Source organism: Betta splendens, chromosome 4 (assembly GCF_900634795.4).
Source record: "Betta splendens chromosome 4, fBetSpl5.4, whole genome shotgun sequence".
Lineage (NCBI taxonomy): Eukaryota > Metazoa > Chordata > Actinopteri > Anabantiformes > Osphronemidae > Betta > Betta splendens.
Window position 1 is genome coordinate 29,562,465 of NC_040884.2, and position 24,055 is coordinate 29,586,519.

Below are 24,055 nucleotides of genomic sequence, written 5' to 3' on the forward strand. Positions count from 1 at the left end.
AACTAATCCCATGTCATGACTGGTATAGTTTAAATACCAACAAATGGTACAGTAAATATGGAACTACAGTAGGTGGAACTTGAGCATGAAAATTGATAACTTTAATAGAGCAAACCTGGACTTCACACACCACTAATGTACACCGTATGTGTCGAACTTCAAGTATCAGAGTTTGAATGGAGGCTCAGGGTTGAAGAGACACATTTATCAGCAGATTTTATGCCATTAATGTGCTTTTACTTTATTTTTTAGCCTTAAACCTTTTGCTTTGACAGTCACACAGCAAATGCAGAAAGGATTTGATGTTAAAAAGGGCATATTCACAAAACGCACCAGCTTGGTAAGCCAGACCTGAATCAATCAGCCTGAGTAGGCGATCGCCTATCTCACTGATAGGGGCAGGGCAAAAAGTTGCACAGCACAGGGGCCAGACAAAAACAACCCCTAAAGGCTGATCTATATTCTTGTTTGGAAGTAATATGAGTTCTTACACACCTTCTTGTGATTTAAATCAAGGTCATTAACTTTGATGTGTTGGAGGATGCAGAAACTGGGACATTAATCCTGGGGAAATAGTTATCTGCCTGAAGAGGTGTGATCAGAATGCAATAAGACTGGATCGCAGCCGATGAAAAATGTGACAACAAGTCTATGTCACCAGACATTATCTTCCACAACTTTTGCACATAACTCGTGAACTATTCAAGATGTCACCGAAGGAGGAAAATCTAGGACTGTGCCTCTTGTTCCCATGAGCCTCATTCTTCAGCTGCTTATTGTGCATCGCTGAAATTCTCCCTCTGCTCTGGGCCTACATTTCAGAATGAAAACACATATTAACAAGAGACTTTAGTTGCATTTTAAATGGCATCTTACAAGTGTGAAAGCCTTGAAATGACTTTATACGAGAGGCCCGTTATTTCTTGTTTCCCCAGACTTTTCATCTGCTTCCTTTTTGATTTGCAGCTACTGTTGTGTGCGACTAATGCAAACTGAAAAGCTCTGCATCTGTCTGTTATCTTAATAAATTCACTATATTGAATAAATAATGACACTTTTCCACAGCAGTAATTCCATCAGTTCATCAGAGTCATGTGATACTCATCCCTTGGAGCTTTTCTGCTCGTCTCATATTTCCAGTTGCTTCCATTTTACGATGTTTCAAACATGGTTTAGTTACTGAGTGAATCTCAACGCATCCGCTGACATTTCTCGATAAATTCCTCACAACTGTCTGAGCCTTTACCTGACTCCTTACACTCTGTAGTGTGTTTTCCTAACATATGCATATAGTGTTAAAGTGTACTGGCAGCAGAATACAACCCAAGTCACCCTGACACCAAAACAGCGCAAAGAACAGTGAAGAAAATAATTAAAACCTGAAGCATAGGGCTTCTGTAAATACCACGTCCTGTGAAAGGTACAGTAGCTAGATGTTGACCTGGCCTGAATTTGAACTGTTATTATTGATTAATAATTAAATTAAAGTCTCCCATTTCCCGTCTGTAGCTGATAAAATCATATGGTTTCCGAAAACACAAACTTCCCTGTTTTGGCTCCATTATATTCTGGGCATGTATTATTAGACAGGTGCATCTGCAGAGCAGGTCTATTGAATGTTCCTTACTGTACATCTCACTGACAAACAGTTTATGGCTACTTCCTACCAATCCACAGACATTGTACGGTAGAGAACCAGATTAGATCTATGTGTACAAAATGGGATTTCTTTCTCCATCAAACACAAATTGTGACCAAAGGAGATTAGTTAAGCTAAACCCAATCTAGATTTCAGCTCACCACAGACATTTGCATATTCGGAGGATAGAAGATCGAGTGATACACCTTTAACACGTTCACAGATGGGATCATCGAGGATCAAGTCATACATCAATGTATTCGGATTTTCCGTTTTTTTCCCAGCATTAAGTACCTTTTGATAAAGTCTTAATTTCCTCTGTACACCATTATTAGCTTTCGATACCAACGTGCCATCTGGCAAATGTTAAAGCACAAGCAGATAAGAATTCATAATGAATATGGTTGACTCTATGACAGATTGTAATAAAAGAGAGGGGCTGTGACAATTATCGCAGAGACAGAGCGTGAGGGCATTTGACAATGTGGCAGGCCTGCACTCGCTAATTGCAAAGCTGCTCGTACATTTCTATGACGATCTCACCGATCGTCAGCATCCCTACGTGCAATCTCATTTTGTTATGTTTCCACTCTCCTGCACAAGTCAGACTGTGTGTTCAAATGGATTTTATTTAGCAGTTAAACAAGGTTCAGCGATATATAACAGAAGACCTATAACACTTTCCCACCTACACATGGTGAGAATGAATCCAAATCGTTCTATTTCGCAGCCATGTCAACTCCTCCCCGGCACCACCTGTCATCAGGATATTTTGCAGCGATATCAGAGGAAACACTGTGGAGCTTGTGTGAGCTGTGTGCTTTCATCAGTGCCCCTTAATTAAATCTACCTTTCCCCAGGCTCTCCCATGATCTCTGCAAATAAAATACAGAGTAAACACACCTAATTAAAGAAGTTAAAACGCAGCCCAACCAGGTTCTGCCTCAGTGTCACTGGCATGTCTGCAGAAGCGCTGCAGTGCACCGCGCTTCCTCCCCGGCTCACAGTCAATGCAGGCTAAAATCATGTGTCATTAGTAAATTACACAGGTGCCAGAATGAGTTTATCATCTGGAGTATGAAGAGCTTCATAATAACCTAAGGAGGTGCTTCTAAAACGGTCCTATCTTCTAAGCTAAATGAACACGCCACACTGATATGAGATTATCCAGCTTTAGAGCAGACACTGTTGCCCTGAGGCCTACAGCCAGTTTATGATGCACTATTTTGCTCTAATCTTTTCAACCTCAACAAGCAAAAGTACACAGCAAAGAAGAAGAAGAGTGGAAATGTAGTGTTTGTGGATATTTTTTTTAATTCACTGGTATTTCCAGAAGATATCACGCAGACAGGTTGACAGTGGTGGGAGGAGTTGCTGTTATCGTCTACCACCACTGCTGCACCGTGGAGCAGACTGTAGTCTTAGAGGGAGGAAGGTTCAGTTACCTTAACTGCTGCAACTACTGCTACCCTGATTCGAAACATCTGATTGAGAATGGATCTGATTTAGCCTTCACCAAACAATCCCTTTTTAGAAAACTGCTACAGCACCTACAGTAGTACAGCATCTACCAAACTATTCCAGACTATTCATGTATTTAAGGTTTCCGTGATTTGTTGTAGGGTACAGTATATTACATTTTGGAGATGCCACAGTGCAATCAAACAACACCTTCAGGGACATAGAGGACATGAGCCAGTCCTTAAAATGTTTTTTAAATTAAATTCAATATTTGCTGTTTAATTGTTTAGTTTTGTGTTTCTTAGTGTCGTCTTCATGTACTTTATTGCGGTGGCCAGATGGAGAGTCATTATGGACAGGATCAGCAGCAAATGTTTGCAGTTGTTCACTAATTGAATGCATATTGTTTATGATGTATGTCACCTTTATAATATATAAAAAGATGAGTGGATTAATGAGTGTCTCTATCTGAGCAGCATATCATTTCCTCTACGGTGCACTTAGCCCTTAGATCAGATTCCTCTGAACCAGTGAGTCAAACATCGTCAAACAGAGAGATCGCCAGATTTATTCAAGGTTAAAGGAGGAAGACGGTGAACAGGCGGCAGTGAGAGCACCCAGCACGCCGTGAAGGACCACTGTTTATGCTGAACCCATCCTTAGACGTGGTGGTTTTAAACGGAACTCAAACGTCCTGAGAAGTGCAAGTAAAAATGATTAAATTATTATTAAAATCGTTGAATCATCTTTTGTACAGTATTTTGTTGACATAACCGTCCGTTTACTGTGTAGGCGATCATTTCCATATAGGGGGAATAGCTGTACAGATAAAATACAATACAAACTGTCTGTTTGAATAGTTATTTACGTGTAAAAAGCTGTCTCCAACACACCAAATTATTGGACTGTGTCCTTTACCTTCTAAACGTGTTTGTCATGTCTACTGCACTTCCACTCGTGGCCTCCAGTACGTGTCTGTCTAACACTTATCTCTCCAGGAGTTATAGGAGTTAATGAGACCAGCTTGACAATGCTAGACTACCTGGAGCCCGAGGGCCTGTTGGGGAGTGAGTAAACCATTAGCCGTAGCTCCGGGGCAAATGGCTCCTAAAAAACTGGAGAGTCCTGCAACACCATTTATTACTAAAGTCTCCATGCAAAGAATGACACCATGCTGGTATTTACTGGAGGTAGAATGGGGACGGCTTTGTCCTGCCACTGCCATCGCAGATATCCAATACCGAGGCCTGTAGAAACCCGAAGCCCGATTTGGTCAAAGCCATAGCCAGAGACTGACATACAGTAATACACAAGCACTGGCTTTTGAGAAAGGCAGCAATACTTACAGGAGTAATGGGTCTCTCCACCTGTAACATGACTCTGGCTTTAGAGCGAGGCCTGAGGAGAGGTGGGTGTGCCCGCGCTCTGTCCTCCCAGTTGGACACCGCTATTCTGCAGCTCATTGTCTTTATGTGATGGGTCGAGCAGATAAAGCTCTCCAGTTTTGCGAACAATCACAGGAAAACGATAACCTTGGGAGCATATTTTTGGCATCATATAAATAAGAAATGAAAATAAAAAGAAATTATACTCCTGAAAAGAATTGTCTAGTTTGCAAGCCACAATGAAGTCCACAATCAGCCTGTTACACATATTTAGACACTAAATCACAGCTTTGTTTTACTCTGTTATGTCTGTAACAAACGGTAGGTGTATCTTTCTGTATTTCCTATATGTTCTGGCAAACAGATAAAGGGTTTGTATTAATAAGGAAGCTGTATGTTACTTATTCAATAGATTCTGTGCTGAGACACTCATATCTTTTATATAATACAGTATATATAAATAATAATAATAATATATATATTTACTACTTTAATCCTTTTCACTGCTATTATAAATTGTTATAACGAATATAGAAACATTGTAGTCTTGGTTATAAAACATTGTGATAGTACAAGGTAGCCTGAGTTATGACTTACTTTTGAGGAGGTTTGCTGTGAGTTACTATATATATTGCAAACCCAGTGTCTGTTCATTTATATAAACAGAGTGTAACCATGTCTTATAGACAGAGCCAGACAGAAAAGATATTTTATTCACTTTGCTGAGTAAACAAAGCTCTTTAAAATGCTTAAAAACACTTTCTCTCACATCTGCAGTAATGACAATATGGGATGCCCCATTATTAAAACTAATATATATACACAGTTGTAATTAATGAAGATTTAATGAAAACGGCTTGCAACTTAGTTATAATGATTGCTTTGTGGTTTACAATAAGATAAATGAACAATGGAAAAAGTCATTTTAATTCAATTTTAAATATTGTTTTAAACAGAAAGCTCAAGTCAAATTCTATTTCATATTTATATAATATAAGTTCACCTGTTAAGTTCTAGCTGGCCTTGGTGTTGCAGCCTCATGATCTGATTAGCTATCGGACAACTGACTGTGTCCGTTCAACTACAGCGCAGAGGAGCCCGCTCTGTTGATTCGAGGGCCTCAGGCAGATTTCATAGACCCTGACAACACAAGCCTGCTATGATACAAGTGGATAAAAGCTCCACCATAATATACAACAGTGGAAGCAGCACCTTTTTTTCATGTTTCAGCTACTGATACACCAAGGCAAATCTAGGTACTGTAGAAGTTAAGTTAACTTTCAAAATCAAAACTCCACAAAGATTAAGGAGAGTGCTGGATGGGCTGCCATGGGGTCTTTTGAGCATATTACAATTACTCTAAAACACATGAAACAATTGCAAACATTGAGGTGATTTATTACATTAGTGGTGAGCAGTACCAGCAGCACAAAGGGAGATTGTATGAAGATTACAGTGATGAAATAGTCAAATTTATTATCTTGACAGCTGGATATTCCAATTTCTTTGCCGCTGAGCCATGTAGATTTTCCAGAGTGCAAACACGTTTAAGTACTTCTTCAGAGTCAATTAAATCAGATACTAGTTAAATTACCATTTTTATTAACCTACAGGTTCACATTTTTGTAATTTTAATCACTATTGGAAAGACTATTAGAACAGCTTTCCTATGAAGACAGAACTAAGGGTCATTTAGAAAGCGGCAGAATTAATCACACTATGTCACTTCAAATCTACCTTTCAATTCACTTTAAAGCTCGCTCTGTGATTTACATGTGCATGGAGCATTATCTGGACCTAGTTAAAGGAAAGATTAGGAGTGGCGGTGGGCTGCACCCACCTAAAGCTCCACGAAACTTGAGCATCACACCTGAGCCAAAGTAAGATTATTAAAATGAAGGTTGTAGAGTGTTTCAGGAGGCTTAACATGGCGCCGGTTAATAGCCAAAGTTCAACTACTGTTAATCTCACGCTACAAATCATTTTCCATATCCCCCCCTCCGTACCTGTGGAGTTTGCCTTCACTTCTCAACTGTTGGCCCGTGGAACGCAGACAGTAAATAATATAGCGAGAGAACATTAACCTTTAAGTTGTGGTGTTAAGATGGAACCCCAATTAACAAGAGTAAATAATCCTTGTGATTACTTTGGGCTGGCCTTTATCTCATACGTAGCCTCATTAAATGGACCATTCAAACATAAAACCACAGCTAATCAAGAGTTTTGTTGAGGTATCGCAGTATGGCTGTGTAGGGTTTTTATAACACACCCACACATGTGCGACCTTCCGTGTGTCCCCTATATCACAGTGAGTCTAGAAGGTTTAATGGATAATAAAGAGTTCTCTCTTTTTTGGCAGAGTGGGGAAAAAGTTCACAAGTCACTTAATTAAATGTACAAGGTCTTTTTTTAATTTTACTTAGGTTTAACGGGATAAAATTAAATTACATTTAAATGTCAGCCTTTCCATTTTCCAACAAATTAATTAAACCTGATTAATAAGATAATGAACAATGTAAATGAATTTTCTGACAATTAGAAAAAGCCTGTTGTGATGAGGAAAGTCGACGATGCACTGAAGTCTAACACCGAGTAGAACCACAAGCTATTTGGAGCTTGGAGTCTTGTAATTGTGCTGATTAGGGCCGTGCAATAAACCCAAAGTGTAATAACAACCTAATCAGCTAGCTTAACTAGGCTAGATTTATTCCTGACAGAGTAACCTAACCCACACACACGCTCCTTTATGTTACAGTATGGAACTATTTTAAAAACGTGGAGAGGTGCTATCAGAGCCTGACAGCAGGATATCGCCTACTTTCAGTGAGTAAGGCTAAGCAATTAAAGACTGTCTATTCATTTTGTACACAACTGCCGGTCACATGATTTTGACACATCTTTATCTCTCGTTATTTATAATCATCTCGTTGCGTCATAATTAAAGATGTGTAGGTAGATGAGCAACAAACACACCAAACATTTCTGTTTCAAAAGCTCTAACTTTTGTAGCTTTTGCAATTTAGGCTGTGGTTTTAACCAAATGATAAGATTAGGTTTTTGGTGCCTAAACGCAGAAGTGTTTGTTCTTACTGTAGTTTGCAAACATGTTCACAAAGATCTGGCACATGATAACAACCTAAAACAAAAAGGCAAGACAGCAAAGTGCCTCTGCTAAACACTTTGTTTTCGGTTTTACTTCCTCAGAGTCAGACTTTGTTTTCTTCTCACCCATCATCACCACTCAGCTCAGTCCTGAAGTAGGGCTCTGCTGCCCTACTGGGTCTGGTACCACCAGCAGCTCGTGCTTGAATACATTTTTTACCTTTAGGAAGATGTCACCAAATAAACTGACGTGAATGAGCTGTTTTTTCGGACTTAACAATATGTCCCTTATGTCCCTTAACAGTGACATAAGTCTGGATAATTATGATTAAGCCTGGAAATCATCAGCAGATTAATTGCTAATAAAAATAATCTGCAGTCGCAGCATTAATCCAAATTAGTGCTCGTTTTTAATTTGGTCGATCTAAGAGTCTTATGTTGCTCTCATCGTTAATGAGTGTGGAAGGATGTATGCCAACTAAAGGCCTCCGCATGAATGCAAATACTTGTGTTTTTCACAATGATGGAGGGCAAGTAGCAAAACAAGCTGATTATTAAAACATTAGCTTATAAACATTGTTTACAATTGCTGGGAAGTCAGTCTGTGGAATGTACAATACTGTAGTAAGGGTCTTGTCATATTAAAATGCCATACACATCCCAAGCTCAACATTATCTCAACAGTAACTCAGTGGGCATTTGAACTTATTCGATGCAATAATATCAAATTTGGTTTTGCTTTGTTTGCAGGTTGGAACTGGTTTAAATAGGCCATGGGAAATTGACTCCATTTAATCTGAGCATTGAAATGTAGACCGTGTAATCAGTTCTCCTTCACATGTGAGCCAAGATAATAATGGTTTTATTTGTGTGTAAATCTATCCTGAGAGGCCTCATTCTTGGCTGTGGCTATAGTAAGTCATGCCTCCAAGCTATAAGAGCGTGTGTGTGTGCGTGTGTGTGTGGACATAACTGGTCCTTCACTTGGGTCCCCACCCTCAGCCTCGGGATCCTTGTGTACTTGAGAGATGATACGGGCATCGCACACAAAGCATGGTCACACCGCCTCAGGAAGTGAGCACAGTAATCTCTGTAACGAGGCGAGGATGCTTCTGCCTCTCTCATGGTGGAAATCAGGAAATGTAACTCAAGGGAAGATAATAACATTCCTTAAGTGTAATGTTCAGTTGGAGAAAAAAAAGATTTTAGCTTCAGCAAATACAAATCTGACACATGTATGCTTTGACGCGTCAATATCCCAGACACGAATGCATGAACAGTGTTGTCTTTGTTTCAGCCTGAGTTGCGATGTAATAAAATCTGCATTTGCATCCGTATCTGGCACAAGGCATCATGAAGAAAACTTGACTGCGAGTTGTCACCTGAGCCGCATTCCCTTTAATTACAGCCATCGCGTAGACATATATGCATACAAATTGCTTATTTAAAGAGTGGATGAAAAGGAGTTCATTTGAAAAACTACAACAAAACCATTTGTTCCCACCAAAACTGCACTTGCTGTATGACGAATTATGCTCCGGTCTTATGAATAATTCTCAAATTCTAAGCAATCAAGTTTTAAAGATATCGTAAATCCTGTTTAAATAGCCTCATTCATTACACGACGGAGATGGGAGGGATACTAATAAAGTGTTATGTCTGAAATTGTCACTGGCTGCGTGCGTCGCCGGGGCACGCTCTGCACTGAGCTGATGTATGGCGCGACTGACTGTATGGAGATGGAAATGTCGCCGTGGCCTTGTTAGCATTCTGCTGTAACCCTCGGGCAGGGGTGTCAGATTCTCTTTAAATTTACAGCTCAGTTTGGAAGCAAAAGATTCGGTGTATAATGACTGTGGGGGTCCTTATGGTGAAAATACTGATTCACATGAGCAAGGTCTGCTGTGAGGGAGCTGTTGATTAACCAACGACTGCGGACGCAGAAGGTTGGCAGTGGTTAAAAGCAGCGGACACAAAGTGTCACAGTCAATAATTGACATTAATTGTTCCTGCAACTTTTGTTCATTGCATTACTTTAATAACTTTAGTTGCTAAGACCTCTGCCTTATGTAGTTACGTCTGAGCTCACAGGCTTCGGGCTGCCGGCTTAAGATGTAAGGATGAAATACAAGCACTTTAGTCTTGTATAATCCTGTGGTCCAACAAATCGATCAAAATCAAAAAATGGAATAATGTTCATTTCAAATTAATTTGAGGTTCAGCATGATTCAAATAAAGTTAAATATTAGGTACACAAGGAACTGATGGCCTTGCAGCTACAGTTCTAAGGTTCTAGAAAGACCAGTAACAGCCCGTTTTTTGCTGCTCCTTCATGGATTAGTTGTCGCTCACCATTTCATAACAAGTATGGTAGACAATATAAGAAATCTAAATAATGCACAGAATACTGGATTTCCAAAATTGCCTATTGACGGTAAACACAACATTTGTTCCCTCGGTGCGACTACTGTGCAGCACTTTGTTAATTCAAAGCTGATAAACTCCTAAATCTCCAAACACCTCTATGCACAAGCAGAGGCTAGTGTGGAGCTACTGAAGTCTTCATTTAAATTATTCTGCAGTTTTCAAAATGGCTGCCGGTGAAATTGTTACCACGTGGAAGCAGGAGTAATAAGAAGCTCATTAATAGAAGGCAAAGGATCCATTTTAAACATTTGCCTCCATATATATAGACTTCACTGATTAGACTTTAAGCATCCTGACACAGGTCACACAGGTAGCTGATATTCATTTCAGATATAAAAAATCTATACAGATACATATTTGTTTTGCTCGTAACAAACCCTGAATGTCAAACAGTCCACACGTCTCTGGGACTTGAGAGTGTTTAAATGTTCCTGCGTGAGGTGCTTCCCCCCGCCTCGTTCCTTGAACACTCTGCTAAGAAGGGGAGAAAATGTGAATTACAACTAAGCTACTTAACCACAATGAATTAAGGCCTAACATTTGAAAATTTGATACTGAAATTACTGTCATTATGGTGCATTATGTCTGAGCATAATGACTGCTTTGGCGGTGTTTGAAGACAAAGGCAGGCTCTGGGTGGGGTGGGGGTTAGTCAGAGGAAAAGTTGATTTCATGGCTGTTAATGATACGTGAACTTCAAACCTTAATTTACCAGCCATCATTTGCTGCCATTTTACAACTCTGCTTTTGTTGGCTACCTAAATAATAATCTGACTGCAGACAACATCTTCTCTAGATATAGAGACAGATACAACGAAGCACAAATTAGAATCCTCTGGAAAGTTTCAACAGTGATGCAGAGACTGTTTTTAATCTTTCATTGCTAATTGATGTATGGGGTGGTTTTGGATTGCAGCACATTCATATGAATCAATAGCAGAGCTTGTTCAACAGACTGTACTTGTGCGGCACTTTCTTTGGCCTCTGCTGTGTTTCTGCGGGTACGAAGTTTGCACCAAACATCTGAGGGTGTTGACACAGAGATGAATTGCATACCAGGAGCGTGGGACCACACAGCAACTGTGACCGCGTTCTCCTCGCAGCTGAACTACTAAAACAGAAAATAGGACTGACTAAACCTCCATTTTTTTAGGATGTTTCCAAGGTTGCAAACAGCACAGAGACCATCGAAGGCTGCTATTAATTCTCCATCAGTTTTAGTTTGGATGCCTGAAAGCCAATTAAGAGAGAACTTAATTGAATCAGCCTCAGGACCCTCCTGAACAGGAACTCAAATGAATTGTGCTCGGGGACTGATGGAAAGAAAGAGAAGGAGGGCAAAGAGGTTAAATAAAAAGGGTGGAATTACCAAGAGTCCAAGACTTTGCTTGGAATAATGGCTCCGGACTGACCCCCCAATGATGGAAATTAAATCTAGTTGTTTCTGAACTTATCCAACTGAACCAGATGTTGGGTTTGTTTTAGTGGCTGGTGACAAAAGAACTTGGCAGCTTTTGATTTTAGCTTTGTACACAAGACAATATCTGTACAATATCTCCTTTATCAGGGAAGGAAGTTGTCATTTTAGATCCGGCCAAGTCAACTGACTCACCAAACACCGAAATAACATCAACAAAGAATGCTTGTTACAGGCCAACAGACAACCTAAGCTCACTAACACAAACGTTCAGTTCCCAACAAGAGAATTAATATTTTTATTTTCCTGGTTCTTTGTGTGAGAATTTGCATACAGTATGAGTGTCAATTAAATACATCATCATCAACCCTTTTGAAAAATGCACAGTTTTTGCCAGGTGAAGGGTGTACTGGTTGGAAAGTAATATTATCTCAAACCAGTGAACAAAACAAAGTGGGTGGTTGATGTAGGTTGATGTTTTCGACACTTAGCTGCCGGTATTGACAGCAACCCTGACTCGTAATGTAGATGAAACAACCCACTGCAGCCATGGGAATCAGGAGGTCATTCCCATTTCATACTTAATAAATAAATTTCAAAGTTCATAAGACTTTGAAAATGTTTAACAAGAGTTTCACCTGCTTAAACACAACAGCTAAAAAATCATTTGATATCAATATTTCTCTAAAAGTAAATAAGAAGAGAAAACATAATTATTAAATTCACCGAAAGCAACTTTCGTCTTCTGTTTTGTGCCTCTTCAAGTCACAAAGTAATTCAATATTAATTATTACGCACACTACCTCAAGGCCATGTTTCATTGTCCTGGAAAAGCCATGAAGAGGAATTCCTTTCATGTGTCATCTCCTGTCACACGACTGTCCTGACAGAGGCTTAGTGACACACGAGAGGCCTCGGCAGAATGTCCTGCTTTTAGTCAAATGAAGAGTCTGGCAGCTGCTGCATTCATCAAAATCAAAGGATAATCTGCTTTCCATATAAAATGAAGTGATGATTAACATTTTATTTCAGAGGGGGGATGGGAGCGTCAATGCGAGCACCTTTAAGGAGACACTTGAAAGACACGGGGCGGGGAAAGTTCGGAAATTGCGTTGAGAGATTTTAAGTTGTAGAAACCAAGCGTTCAGTTTTTCTCTGTCTGATCTGACTTAGCTCTGATTTTTACTGTCCACTGTCCAACTCATTTAAATACCATTAGTAAATAATCACTTGTGATATTTCCTTAAATGCAACACTGCTGTGGATCTGCTTTTTGGACAACCCTGACAAATGCAGATTTAAGCCTATACACTAATATCTACTGAGATAAACACTGTTCTGCAGTTACTTTTCTATGAACTGGTGTGGATGCCTCCAATCAAGGTAAAGTAAAAGTCATTTTACCCGACATATAATGTAATATTTCAATATTCAGACTTGAAGAAGACAAAGTCAAGGACGGCAAATTTTTTAATTATGAAAGTGACAACAATCAAGCCTTTGTTCAAATCAATTTCATTTTTGCTTTTTTTACCAGCTGGCAGGTTAAATCTAAACATACTTTTTAGCTACAAATATAACCATTTCATTTGTTACCATCTCTACCATGTTGACACAGTAATATTAGAGGAATATGCCACTTTTAGGTGCCATATACTGTTTGCATGCTGTCTAGTCACAAAACTTAAAACTTTCAAAAAAAAAAAAAAGGAAATCAATCAGTTTCTTCTGAGCAGAGTTCTCTGTTGGACCTGTATGAGTCCAACCGTTACCAGGTGTGATAACTGAACCCTCCTGATACCAAGAATTTTTCATAACAGTGCATCATTAGATACACAGCCTGTCCTCCTGACCCCGCTCTGCGCTCGGCCTAATCAGGACAGAGGAAAGGAGCTGAGGATCTCTCTCTCCCTCGCAACTCCCCACCAATGTCTTCTCTGCCGGACTCCAATCAAAAAGAGCAGAGGCCATTAGGAGGCTCTGGACCTCCTTTTCTTTATAATTACACCCTCCTGGATTGACTGAGCACCAGCTAGCCCTCTGCTATTTTCGGTAATTAGTCCAGAATGTGAGCTGTCAACATGCAAAAATCCGTGCCAGTAGGCCCACAATGGCTCAGCCACCCCCACTGTGTTCAACAAGCACCTAGCCTCTTTTTTTCCCTCGGCGACTCATGTCAAATCCAGGTCCCTCCGAACAAAATCTTAATAATTAACTGGCAAAATTTAACATGATTGCTTGTGACACACCTACTCTGGTAATTATTGCTTTGAGGCCATGTGCTAATGAAATTAATGCATTCATTGCCCCAACAAATTAGCATAACTCATACAAATGGCCCACATTTAAGGCTCTGCTGCAAAAAGGGAAAACAACATACAAGAAAAAGCATCATCATCAACAAAAACAACAACAACAACAAAAGCTAGGAAATGAAATGGCTGGCAGATTGAATTAGAGACCATCCGATGAGCACTGCTTGCTCAAAGTCTTAATGGCTAAAGCCTCTTAATGTTAACCAAGTGTGATTGTAGTCATGCATTACAGGAGGACAGCATCGCAGGACCGAATGATTATCACTATCATCATTATAGTCATTGCTGATCTACATATACATCTCTCTGTGGACAAATATTAAATGGCCACGCTGCCGCAGACATTAAAACGTTATTAGACTGATGCATTAACTTGCTGTGGCAGAGTTCATATCAATATCCAGCACAAGGCTCCCAACGATCAGTCACTGAACTGCCACTTCCAGCATTCAGCCAGTGCTGCCACTAACCCCCGTTCGTGGCTGTTTGGTCTCTCAGTGGGATGTCTCTCAGACATTTACTGCTCTCTATTAATAATGGATGACGGTGCCATTGGATAATGGTTGAAGACAAGTGCGACAGTCAGTCGGAGGTTCTGCAAAAGTGCAAGAAATGTCCCCTCGTAGGTAAAAGAGGAGCAGAGATTGTTTAACACCTAAAAATGTGTTTGCCTGCAGCCAAATACTGTCAGGGAAACAGCGAGTAAATGAAAATGATGTCCATTTAGACTTACACTGTAGCAGTCAGGTGAGAGTTTGCAGGTCAACATGACAGCGAGTGTCTGGCCATTAACTGTCAGCATAACTGGAACCTTGAAAAGTGAGACACCTAATTCTAGTTATTGCATCTTCTATAATGCAATGAATGGACAGATACAGTGGTATAGTAGCAAAGTTAATAAATTGGGTCTGGCAGCAAATCACCAGGTGATAAAATAACATAATTAATGTCTAGCTGAAAATCCTTGTTGGGCCAAGTAGCCTCTGTTCCTTTGACTGGAAGCTACGTAGACTGTATTTTTATTTATATTTTAATTGAAACCAAGATCTATGAATGTAGGTGCAATAGGCTGGTTAGCTAGTGAGGAATAGGAAAGTCTGCAGGCAGCGAACGTGATTCCAGGTAAAGAAAACAGAACACTTACATGTTTTAGATTTGTTACAAATGTTATAAAATAGTCGTATTGTCTCCATGAAAGGAAAGTAACTTGCCTCTATATGGTAAATTGAGCAGAATGCAAGCTTAACCCCTGGGTGTTCATCACTGTGTTTGTAACAGACTCAGCTGTACAGAACCGAGACCCGCTGTCTTCTATAAAAGACAACAACATCCGACTTGTCCTTCGAGCCCGGGAGGCGCATACAAATTCCCAGGTCATTGAAGAGCAGCGCTGCTCACTGACGTCGACGGAGACTTCACACAGACTAAATGTTTCATTTAACTTTCATCAGCGTGCGAGCGCGCGCCTGCTCCTGGGATTTCATGTTTAAAATATCTTAAAACGCTGAACGGTTGTTTTGAGAGTTACTGTGACATTTTCCTCCACCGAGCGCGTCCCGCTCATGCATACACACAGGAGCAGACAGCTGGGATCACATTTTCAACCTGCTGCTGTAGAGCAAACAATGAATAAAACACTGTGGCTAGCTTGTGATGCTTTGACCCGCGGCGCCAGCGTGAATACATACAACACATCAAGCACACTTCCTAATCTGAGATGGTTAGTAATGTGGCCGCCTTATCCAGCATGCAACCCCATCTGTGATGACACATCAGCTTCGCCATTTCATACGAACGCACTCACAAACACAAAACACAACGTGTTGACAGAAAATTTGCATTACGAATGTACCACAGGAAAGCGTGATTAATTGTGCTCACGAAATGAATACAGATTTTGTCATTACATGGCTTGTGTCCTTTGCCAAATATTGTAATGTTTCGCCTTCCTGTCTCTGCAGCGAGTGTTCTGCTGCAGTAATAAGGAATAAAAGACAGCTTACAGCTCCTAAGCAACTGCTGGCAAATCAGCTAAATCACAGAGCAAAACAAAGACCTGATTGCTCATTAGTATTATGGATCTGCTCCGTTTAAATCTGTTTTGTGAGATGCAGCCGCTGTTTAATGACTTAAATGGTGTTTGTTTAAATGCGCGCTACCTACATTTCACACAGTAAGATTAAAAGAATGAGACATCATCAGAGATCTCATTGAATTTTTTGCAATATCTCCCCTTCGCAAGACACATGCACACACACACACACACACACACACACACACACACACATCAATACACTTACCTTGGCTTTGCAGATGACGCATCGCAGCCTGTCTTTGCTCCCACACCCCTGTCAGAAAACCATATTTTGAAGTCATTTAGTGACAGTGAACCAGCAAAGCAACAGATCTTAAGCTGGACTGACATGCACAGATGACACATTATTTGTTTGTGTTTTGATCAATGAACTAATTATGTTTGTTTGGAAAACGTGATGACATTTTTAACCGAAATGTGCATTATGCATAATAAGACTAATTTAATTGTAAGACTAAAAGTCCATATGTAAAAGTGGCCCTGAGGTAAAAACATGAGGATATTAGACAAAACATAATTAAAAACAAGAAATGCATTTTACCAAACAAACAAACGAGCAAAGACACAACACAACATGAAGCCATGCTTTCTAGAGAGGGTTTCTATATTGCTACAGTATTCTCTGGTGTTTTGCACCTTTGGATTGCTGTAGCATAGAATAATTAATAGTTAGAAGCACGTAACTAGATGTTGTTTTACCGCTCACACCAAACGTTCCACTTCAAGTGACAGAGCTGCACATTCAACAAAAATAACTCGCTGGCAATAATCCTCGAGCTGGTGCTAACTAAGTGAAGATGCTAATAACAAGAGAAGCATTTGTGGAGACGCAAAGTGCCAAATCCACTGCTAATGCGCGTGGCATGTAGGAGCACGTTGTGATAGATGTTAATGGCTTATAATTATGGAACACAGCTATTAGGCAATATGGTATTATAAAGAGGACCGTTGCCCCCCGGCACTGTGGCCTGATTGCTGTGAGTGTTGGGCTAATGAATGTAAACCAAGTCTGTTTGCAGCGATGAGGATTCTCAGGCCATGCACAGACCAAGGCCGTTGCTTCCTCAGAGCCTGCGTCATCGCGCTGTATTTTCCCAGGCCGGTTGTTGGGTTGGGGCAGCGAGACACGCCAGGCCGCACTCAGCTGGTGTGGTACAACCATGCAGTCCTCCTATGCCCTTGTACTTAGAGCTGTGAGGGCTTTCACCCCTCTAGGAATGCACTCCCTATAATGAGGGTCAGGGGTCAAAGTGCTGCAGCGCCTGGGGGCTGGGATCTCCTAGGCACATTCAGTCATTGACTCTGCCCCCTATATTTAAATCCAGCCTCAGGACGTGTTTTTCAAAGGGCATCTCCTAACTAGTTCCTGGTTACTAATTAGTTTTGTGCCATGCTATTTGTCTTTGGGAACCTGAACAGGGGATGGTGGGCCAGGGGGTGGAAGTTGGTCTGGGGCAAAAAAAAAAAAATGAGGCAGTCTAAAAAAAGACAGCGTATGTTGTGCCTCAGTGCAGATGATACTCATTCAAAAGGGCTCTCTGCGTCAAACGCGCTGACGTGCGTTTCAACAGTTGCGAAGATAAAAGCCAACGCCGTTTGGTTGCGTTCGAGCCCAAGCGGTGTGACAACATCTGTGTCACACTGTTGTGGGTGAAATTAAATAAGGACGCTGAATTTGCCTTTTCATTTTCGCTCAAGCTGCCTTTAGGAGCGGCAACGGCGCATGCGATCGCTCCCAGCTGGCTGCCGCTCTCTGTTGCAAGTCAAATCATTATTGGATTACATTTTCTGGCTTCATAAAGTGCGGTTAAGAGGCACTTTAGACATATGTGCATGACCTGCTTTCCAGAGATGGCTATCAGAGCAAAAGTGACAGGTCAATTGCTGATTTCTGTTCTGTAAAAAGGAAAAGGGCTCCCTACCCTGAGCACTCTAAAAGGTTGCTCTCTCGCTCTCTCTCTCGCTCTCTCTCTTCCTCTGTCTGCTTCCCGCTCGCGCAGAAAAAAAAAAAAAAAAACTAAAGTAGTCTTGTAATATCGACACACACTTTCAACAGAGAGCAGGGCTCACTCTGTGTGTGCACCTTCTTCATGAGCCGGAGCGCGTGTGTCTGTATATAATTGTATAGTGGGAAGACACACACTTAATGGAAGTGGCTCTTCACTCTGACAGCTGGGTAGTGCAGATGAAAGGTCTGCTGTAGTGTGTTGTCCACCACTTGTAGAGTATCCAAAGAGACCCAAAGCTGCCGGCAGCAAACAACAACAGAGGACATACATGTATACTGTGATTAGGCTTTAAACACCATACCGCCATTAAATGTCACATCCATTGCAACATTTTACAGTGAACAATTACATCTACATGTACAGTAGACGATGCTGTTTATGAATAATGAGCAGCAGCTACTGTTTGTGTACCTGGAAGCAGTTAAGTCTACTTTTTAGGCAAGTTTTAGTTTATCTGCTCTTCGGTACTTTAGTCAAAGCAGCACTGAGGCAATTTAGCATTTCACCTCTGTGAATCGGAATAAAATCAAAAAATTCGGAGGCATCCTCAATTTATTTCCCCTGCATTGTCCAGCTCCCTGGATGTTTTTTTATCCAGCGTGTAGTACAGGCTTTTGTGCCAATACAGTTCAAACCCAGGCTGCCTTCATAACATCACCTTCTGACAAATTAGCTGAGCCTTTTTTCAAAACAGTTAGCTTCTTCAATACTCTGGTAAACGTTTGACATTTCTGTAGGACATTAACAAGGTATTTACAAAGGGTTTGTCCACACATAGGACAGAACCCAAACAAACTTGAACTTTTTACATTGAACCTATTAAAGCCTAATAAAGCTAATGTGTAAGCAAACTACTGCCTGTATTAGTATTAGCATTAGCATTAGCTCCTCCTAATGTTTTGGAGGATCACTATGAGGCTTCATTGCTCAGCCTGACCTGTGCACATTCCATCCTGTATTTTTGTGCCATCTTACAAACTAAAACATGATGTTCTTCTGTAGCCAAAGTGGAAACAGTTATGTCACATGATGACGCATACAGAGTTATGGAAGGCTGCTGCTGAGGAGTTAAAATTTGTAATGCAGTCACTTTTCCACTCTTCAAGACTTTTTAGCTTTTACTCTATTTTGGGGTAAAAGACTAATTGGTACACTGAGGTAATTATATATTTTTACTATTCCAGCAGCAGCAGTTTGCAGGGAATTAATGGTGGAAGAATAATTAGCGCAAGCTGCAATAAGCAACGTGAGTGAGGAAAAAGAGAAATGGATGCGACCTACAGAAAAGGTGCATTTCTCTAACAGAGAGGACTGTAAAGTGGTCTTTTGGGAGGTGCGGAGGAAAACACAACAGCAGTGACTGCAACAGTAGTGCTGGTTCAAAAAGTACTACAGATGTTAATGAGCTATTTTGCAGTAGGTGACAGGTGTCTGGTGCATGATAGCTTCCTGGATCCCTGCCAGTCCATTACGAGGTACTTCTCACTGTTTCAGCCTCTGCATTTCAACTGTATAACGGTGACGCGTTATCATTGTTAGCAAGCCTCATTAAAACTAATTGGTATTGCTATTTGAAAGGTAGCTCATTACCTGGAGGCAAACAGCAAAGTTTAGTCTCAGTAAAGAACGCTAACATGGCAAACACATTCATTCACTGCTAGAAATCCAACATAGACATTTTCACCCTTTATATATTCAAAACTATCTAAGGAGGGGAAAAAGGCAAAACTATCAAAATAACGGGGCGAGTGTTTCTTACCTTCTGGATCCATGTAGATAGACATGCGTGATGAGAAAGTGAATTCTTGCAGTCACAAAAATTCCTCAGTGGGCCACTGGCTTGAAGTTCAACATCCCGGCATATAAAGCACTCTGACGTCTCTGTAGAGGAGAGAACAGAGGTAACGGACGGTTTAGCGCTGATTTCACATTGCGTCACAGGCTAATTCTTTATACAAATATTCTCCCAGTGGGACCAACACAAAGTGAATATTTGCTTTACAGGTAATTCTTGCAGTTTTATAGTTTGAAAGTCCCAAGGAGACAACATGACAGATCTGATAATTATGGTTATTTATCATTTTTAATCATTTCTTCTTCAAATGTTTTTTTTCATCAACAAGATTTAAGTAATAAACAAAAATGACAGGCCTGTTGCAATAGGGATTGTCTAAACAAAAGATAGTAACAAAGAAAGAGATTGATAAATGGCACTTGAGTCATCCATAGAGTAATCATTAACAGTTCATAGTGTTTGATGACTCCTATTAACTGCAGAGCTTGATTAAGTATTTATATCAACATTTGTAAAGCACTAAATAGATTGTTGCTTATGATATACCGATTTAAACTACTGTACATAGTTATATTAGCCTTTACTAAATACAAAATATTCACCAATGTACAGTAAAATATATAAAAGAATATATATTATTCCTTCTAATCCACTAATGAATGGAAATGTGAAAAATAAAGCAATTGAAGTATAAGTATTACGTAACTATGAGTTGAAACTTAAGAAATGTAATAAAACCATGGGGACATTGAGACGAGTGTAGGAGCTACTAAAACCTTAAAGCAGCACTAATGGATTAATTTTGCCATCCTTGAGACCATACAAGCTTTACTCATTCCCCTGGTTTTGAAAAATCTTTATTTTATTTTAGCTCAGTTTGCTTCATTTGCAGCAAAACATTACGAGAATCAGTCAAACACTGCAATGAAGCTGCAGACCACAAAACCACAATACACCTAAAACCCAGAGCCAAATCACAATATAGAGCTTAAATTATATTTAGCCTAAAAAACTAAGTAAAATTTGGTTGAGACTATGTTGTCATGTTTTATCATGTAGTTATTGGTCAAATGTAACATTGGGAAATGTATAACTGCAATGAACAGCTTACACCCCAAACATGTCACCAGACTAAAATCAGAGCCAGAGAGTTCAGCACAAACATTTTCATATTTCATTATATTAGCTCATGAAACGTAAACAGGTTTTGTAAAACGTGTTAAAAAGACTGAGGAGTTAATTGCTAATGTCAACATTCAGGCAGCCTTCCCAACAGTTCCTTTGAAGCCCCGACTTCACAATGAAGCCTAATACCTCAAAGTAAAATGATCTGTCCTGGTTCAGCTGGGAGTGGACATAAAAGGTGAGCAGTGGAATACATCATGTGCAAGCTGCTGGACGTGCAGCTGTAGCCAAGGGCTGGGGTTAACCACCAGATCCATCCATTGTTTATGATCCTTTGTGCCGCAACTCACATCAGTGATTAAAAGCTAACTTCACCAACATGTTCGTCAGCGACGATCCCCAGAGAGGAGCTTTGAAGCTAAATACCGGACAGTAGCTGGGAGCCAGATCTGTTGGTTTCATCCCGCGAAGACACTGGGAGACAGCAGAGACGGCTGGATGTGATGCGTGCGCTTGCCTGGTTGGGGGATAAACTGCTGCCTCAGAAGTTCCTGTCTCTTTTGGGGCTCGCGCTGAACTGGATCGCTTCAGGTGAAAATCTATCTTCAGATGAAAAATCTTTTAATCAAAGGACGGGTTTTTAATGTAACCATTCAGATTCTGCGTAAGCACATTTTATTACTGACCAGGCACATATCTCTACTTGCATTAATATCTCTCTGAGACAAGCTGTGAAACACAGAAACAGGATAAACTTTCTTTCCCCCCACTCAACACTCATTACAGGTTGGAAATCAAGCGATTCTAGATAAATGCCTGGCGTGTGACTGCTACTCTTTACCAGCCTGTTACTGACACCAACCACCTGGCCTGCTAATGGAAATCTTTCCAGTCACACACAACTGTGTGTCAAGATTCATATGTTTGTTTCCTTTTAGTGAACCAGTCTAACAGTGTATCAGGTTTAGTTGGTTTTCACTCATTGTCAGAATGATTGTGTGTGTGTGTGTGTGTGTGTGTGTGTGTGTGTGTGTTTGCAGAAAATAATGGAGCCGTGCAGAGGCATACCTATGGAGTATGACAGTCTAGCTAACAGGCAGTGTGCGTGTTTCAACAGCCTGACCGAAAATATTTCCAAAGTTACCGTGATGGCAGGTTCACCAATTATCCCGAGTCCTTTTTAACATTTCATTCCCCCGAATCTTGTACTGCTTTTACGATCATTATGGCAAGCCCCGAGGCACTTGTGGAGCTAAATAACGGATGCACTGCTGCTGACAGAAATGACTAGAAAACAACATTACAACAGAGATGTAAACACGCGGCACGTCAATCGAAGCCAAGCTGACACGTCTGCGTGATCTGTGACTCCCATAATTAACTGTCAGCAGTGTCAGTGTTCAGCAGCGTTTCACATGAAGGTGAGTGCTCGACTTACTGGCTAACAAAACTTCATCTGTGCAGCCGCAGCGGCAGCGGCTGGGCGCTGGGCTGTGTTGTTTCCGTACGTGGTGACGATTTATTAAAACAAAGTTTGTCAGGTGGAGATGTTGATCTCCCGTTATCACAGAAGCTCTGTCAAGGGCCATGTTTATATTACGCGCCTCAAAATGACTTGTATGGTGGGCACATGCCACTGATATCATTCTGACATTAATAATAATAATGATAACAATAAAAATGCAGGAATCTCAAAAGTAGCCGTGAAGCTGAGCCACGTTCCTCTGTACAGTACACTATACAGTAAATCAACAAGGAAAACACCAGATTGAGATCATTTAATTGTCCGTTGCATTGCTAATGACCTCATTAACTGAAGAATGATGGGAAATCAGCATGGTCTGGACGATGAAGCGCCTGTGTGACAGCCATCTGGCTACAGTGGGGGGTGGGGTTGGGGGGTGGGGTTGGTAAACTAACACCACAATAGTCACAATTCTAAAGTGCAGGCCTTGAGAACCTCTAGACGGGGGCGGAATTGATGCTTTACCCACCAACTTGAAGGGTAAGTATTGTTTTGCTGTAAATGAATACAGATATCAATATCAGCTTAGTTAAAGGTGCTGTGCAACAATTCATTACTATTTATATAAAACTGGGGGAGCTGCAAGAGGCAGGGGTCAACACTCACAACCACAGCAGCAGAAGCCTGGATCTATTCATCATCTATTTCAAACAAACATCATATGGCAAACCAGGAGTGTAACAAGAGGTGCAGCTGAGAGGGGTCTTGATTAGTGAACAGGATAACCCCGTCCGTATTACCGTGTACAGGCGCTGAACGCAGCATTGACCTGTGCATCCAACATGCAGAATATGTTTCGTACTTTACAAAATGCTATAACAATAATAAGCAACATCAGTTTCAGGTGCTGCATTGAGTTATGCTATTTAATGTCAGAAGAATGTTTTCAGTTTCAGTTCCAGTTTTAGTGCTGTAGGCGTGACTGAGTCACGAGTCCGTGACTCAGAGCCTCAGTGTACAGTGCTGCTGGTGTAATCTAAAACACTCATTAGTGGATCTCTGCACTTTAAAATAAGTACAATTCAATTTAAAGTCATTAAATACCATTAAACACATACCGATGAAGAAAGTTGTGCAAGGCTCTGCTGAAGATAGTGGCTGGTACTCACTGCCCATACTTCACTCCTGGTAACAAAATGTTTGAGTGCTTCCAGGTGTCAGCGGGTCCCTACACTTCCTGTTCACATTCCTCTGCCTTCTGCTGATGGAATTCATACATTTGTAGAGAAGGGAATGTTCCAAACCCCTACTGCATCGTTTGATGACTGCACTGCACTCACAGCTGATGCCTGTGTTTTCTTGTTATTGAGGAAGTTGGGAAGTGACCAGCCAATCATAGCAGCGTACTGGATCGCGTCACCACAGGAAGTCCCACGCACACACACATTGCTTTGCATGACCTAAAATAGATATTGTGGGTTAGAAACAGATGATTCAAACCGCTGACAAGTCACAGAGGTGAAGTTGCTTTTGTAAGAAATAGAAATGTTAAGACAATTTCACAGTGACAGCAGTGTGTGATAGAGCCAACAAAAAGGATTGTGTTGTGACAAACCACCCTGTCGGGTTCTGGAGTTTCCCACTTCTTTCAACATCTTTCTACCTCAGTGACAGCGTGAGCTAGAGTGTGTGATGTCATAGCTAGAGTGCAAGGGCACCTTTCTATAAGACAAAACATTTAATGTCTTCTCACCACTTGTGTTTCCTACAGATGTTGTCTGCACTAGATCTAGAATCAAACAAAATTAAAGAATCACACA

At 40.7% G+C, this 24,055-nt stretch overlaps 1 protein-coding gene across 1 annotated transcript in view; it reads right to left on the bottom strand.

Moving 5' to 3' along the window:
* Window positions 1–23,596, bottom strand: part of LOC114854608 (uncharacterized) — a 48,366-nt gene extending 24,770 nt beyond the window's left edge. The window contains exons 1-3 of the mRNA XM_029149183.3: window positions 23,354–23,596; window positions 19,610–19,731; window positions 16,047–16,094 (exon numbers count right to left, since the gene is read on the bottom strand). Of these exons, the coding sequence (XP_029005016.1) occupies window positions 16,047–16,094; window positions 19,610–19,731; window positions 23,354–23,411 (228 nt within the window). The 5' untranslated portion in view covers window positions 23,412–23,596. The remainder of the gene's footprint in view (window positions 1–16,046; window positions 16,095–19,609; window positions 19,732–23,353) is intronic.
* Window positions 23,597–24,055: the final 459 nt, after the last annotated feature.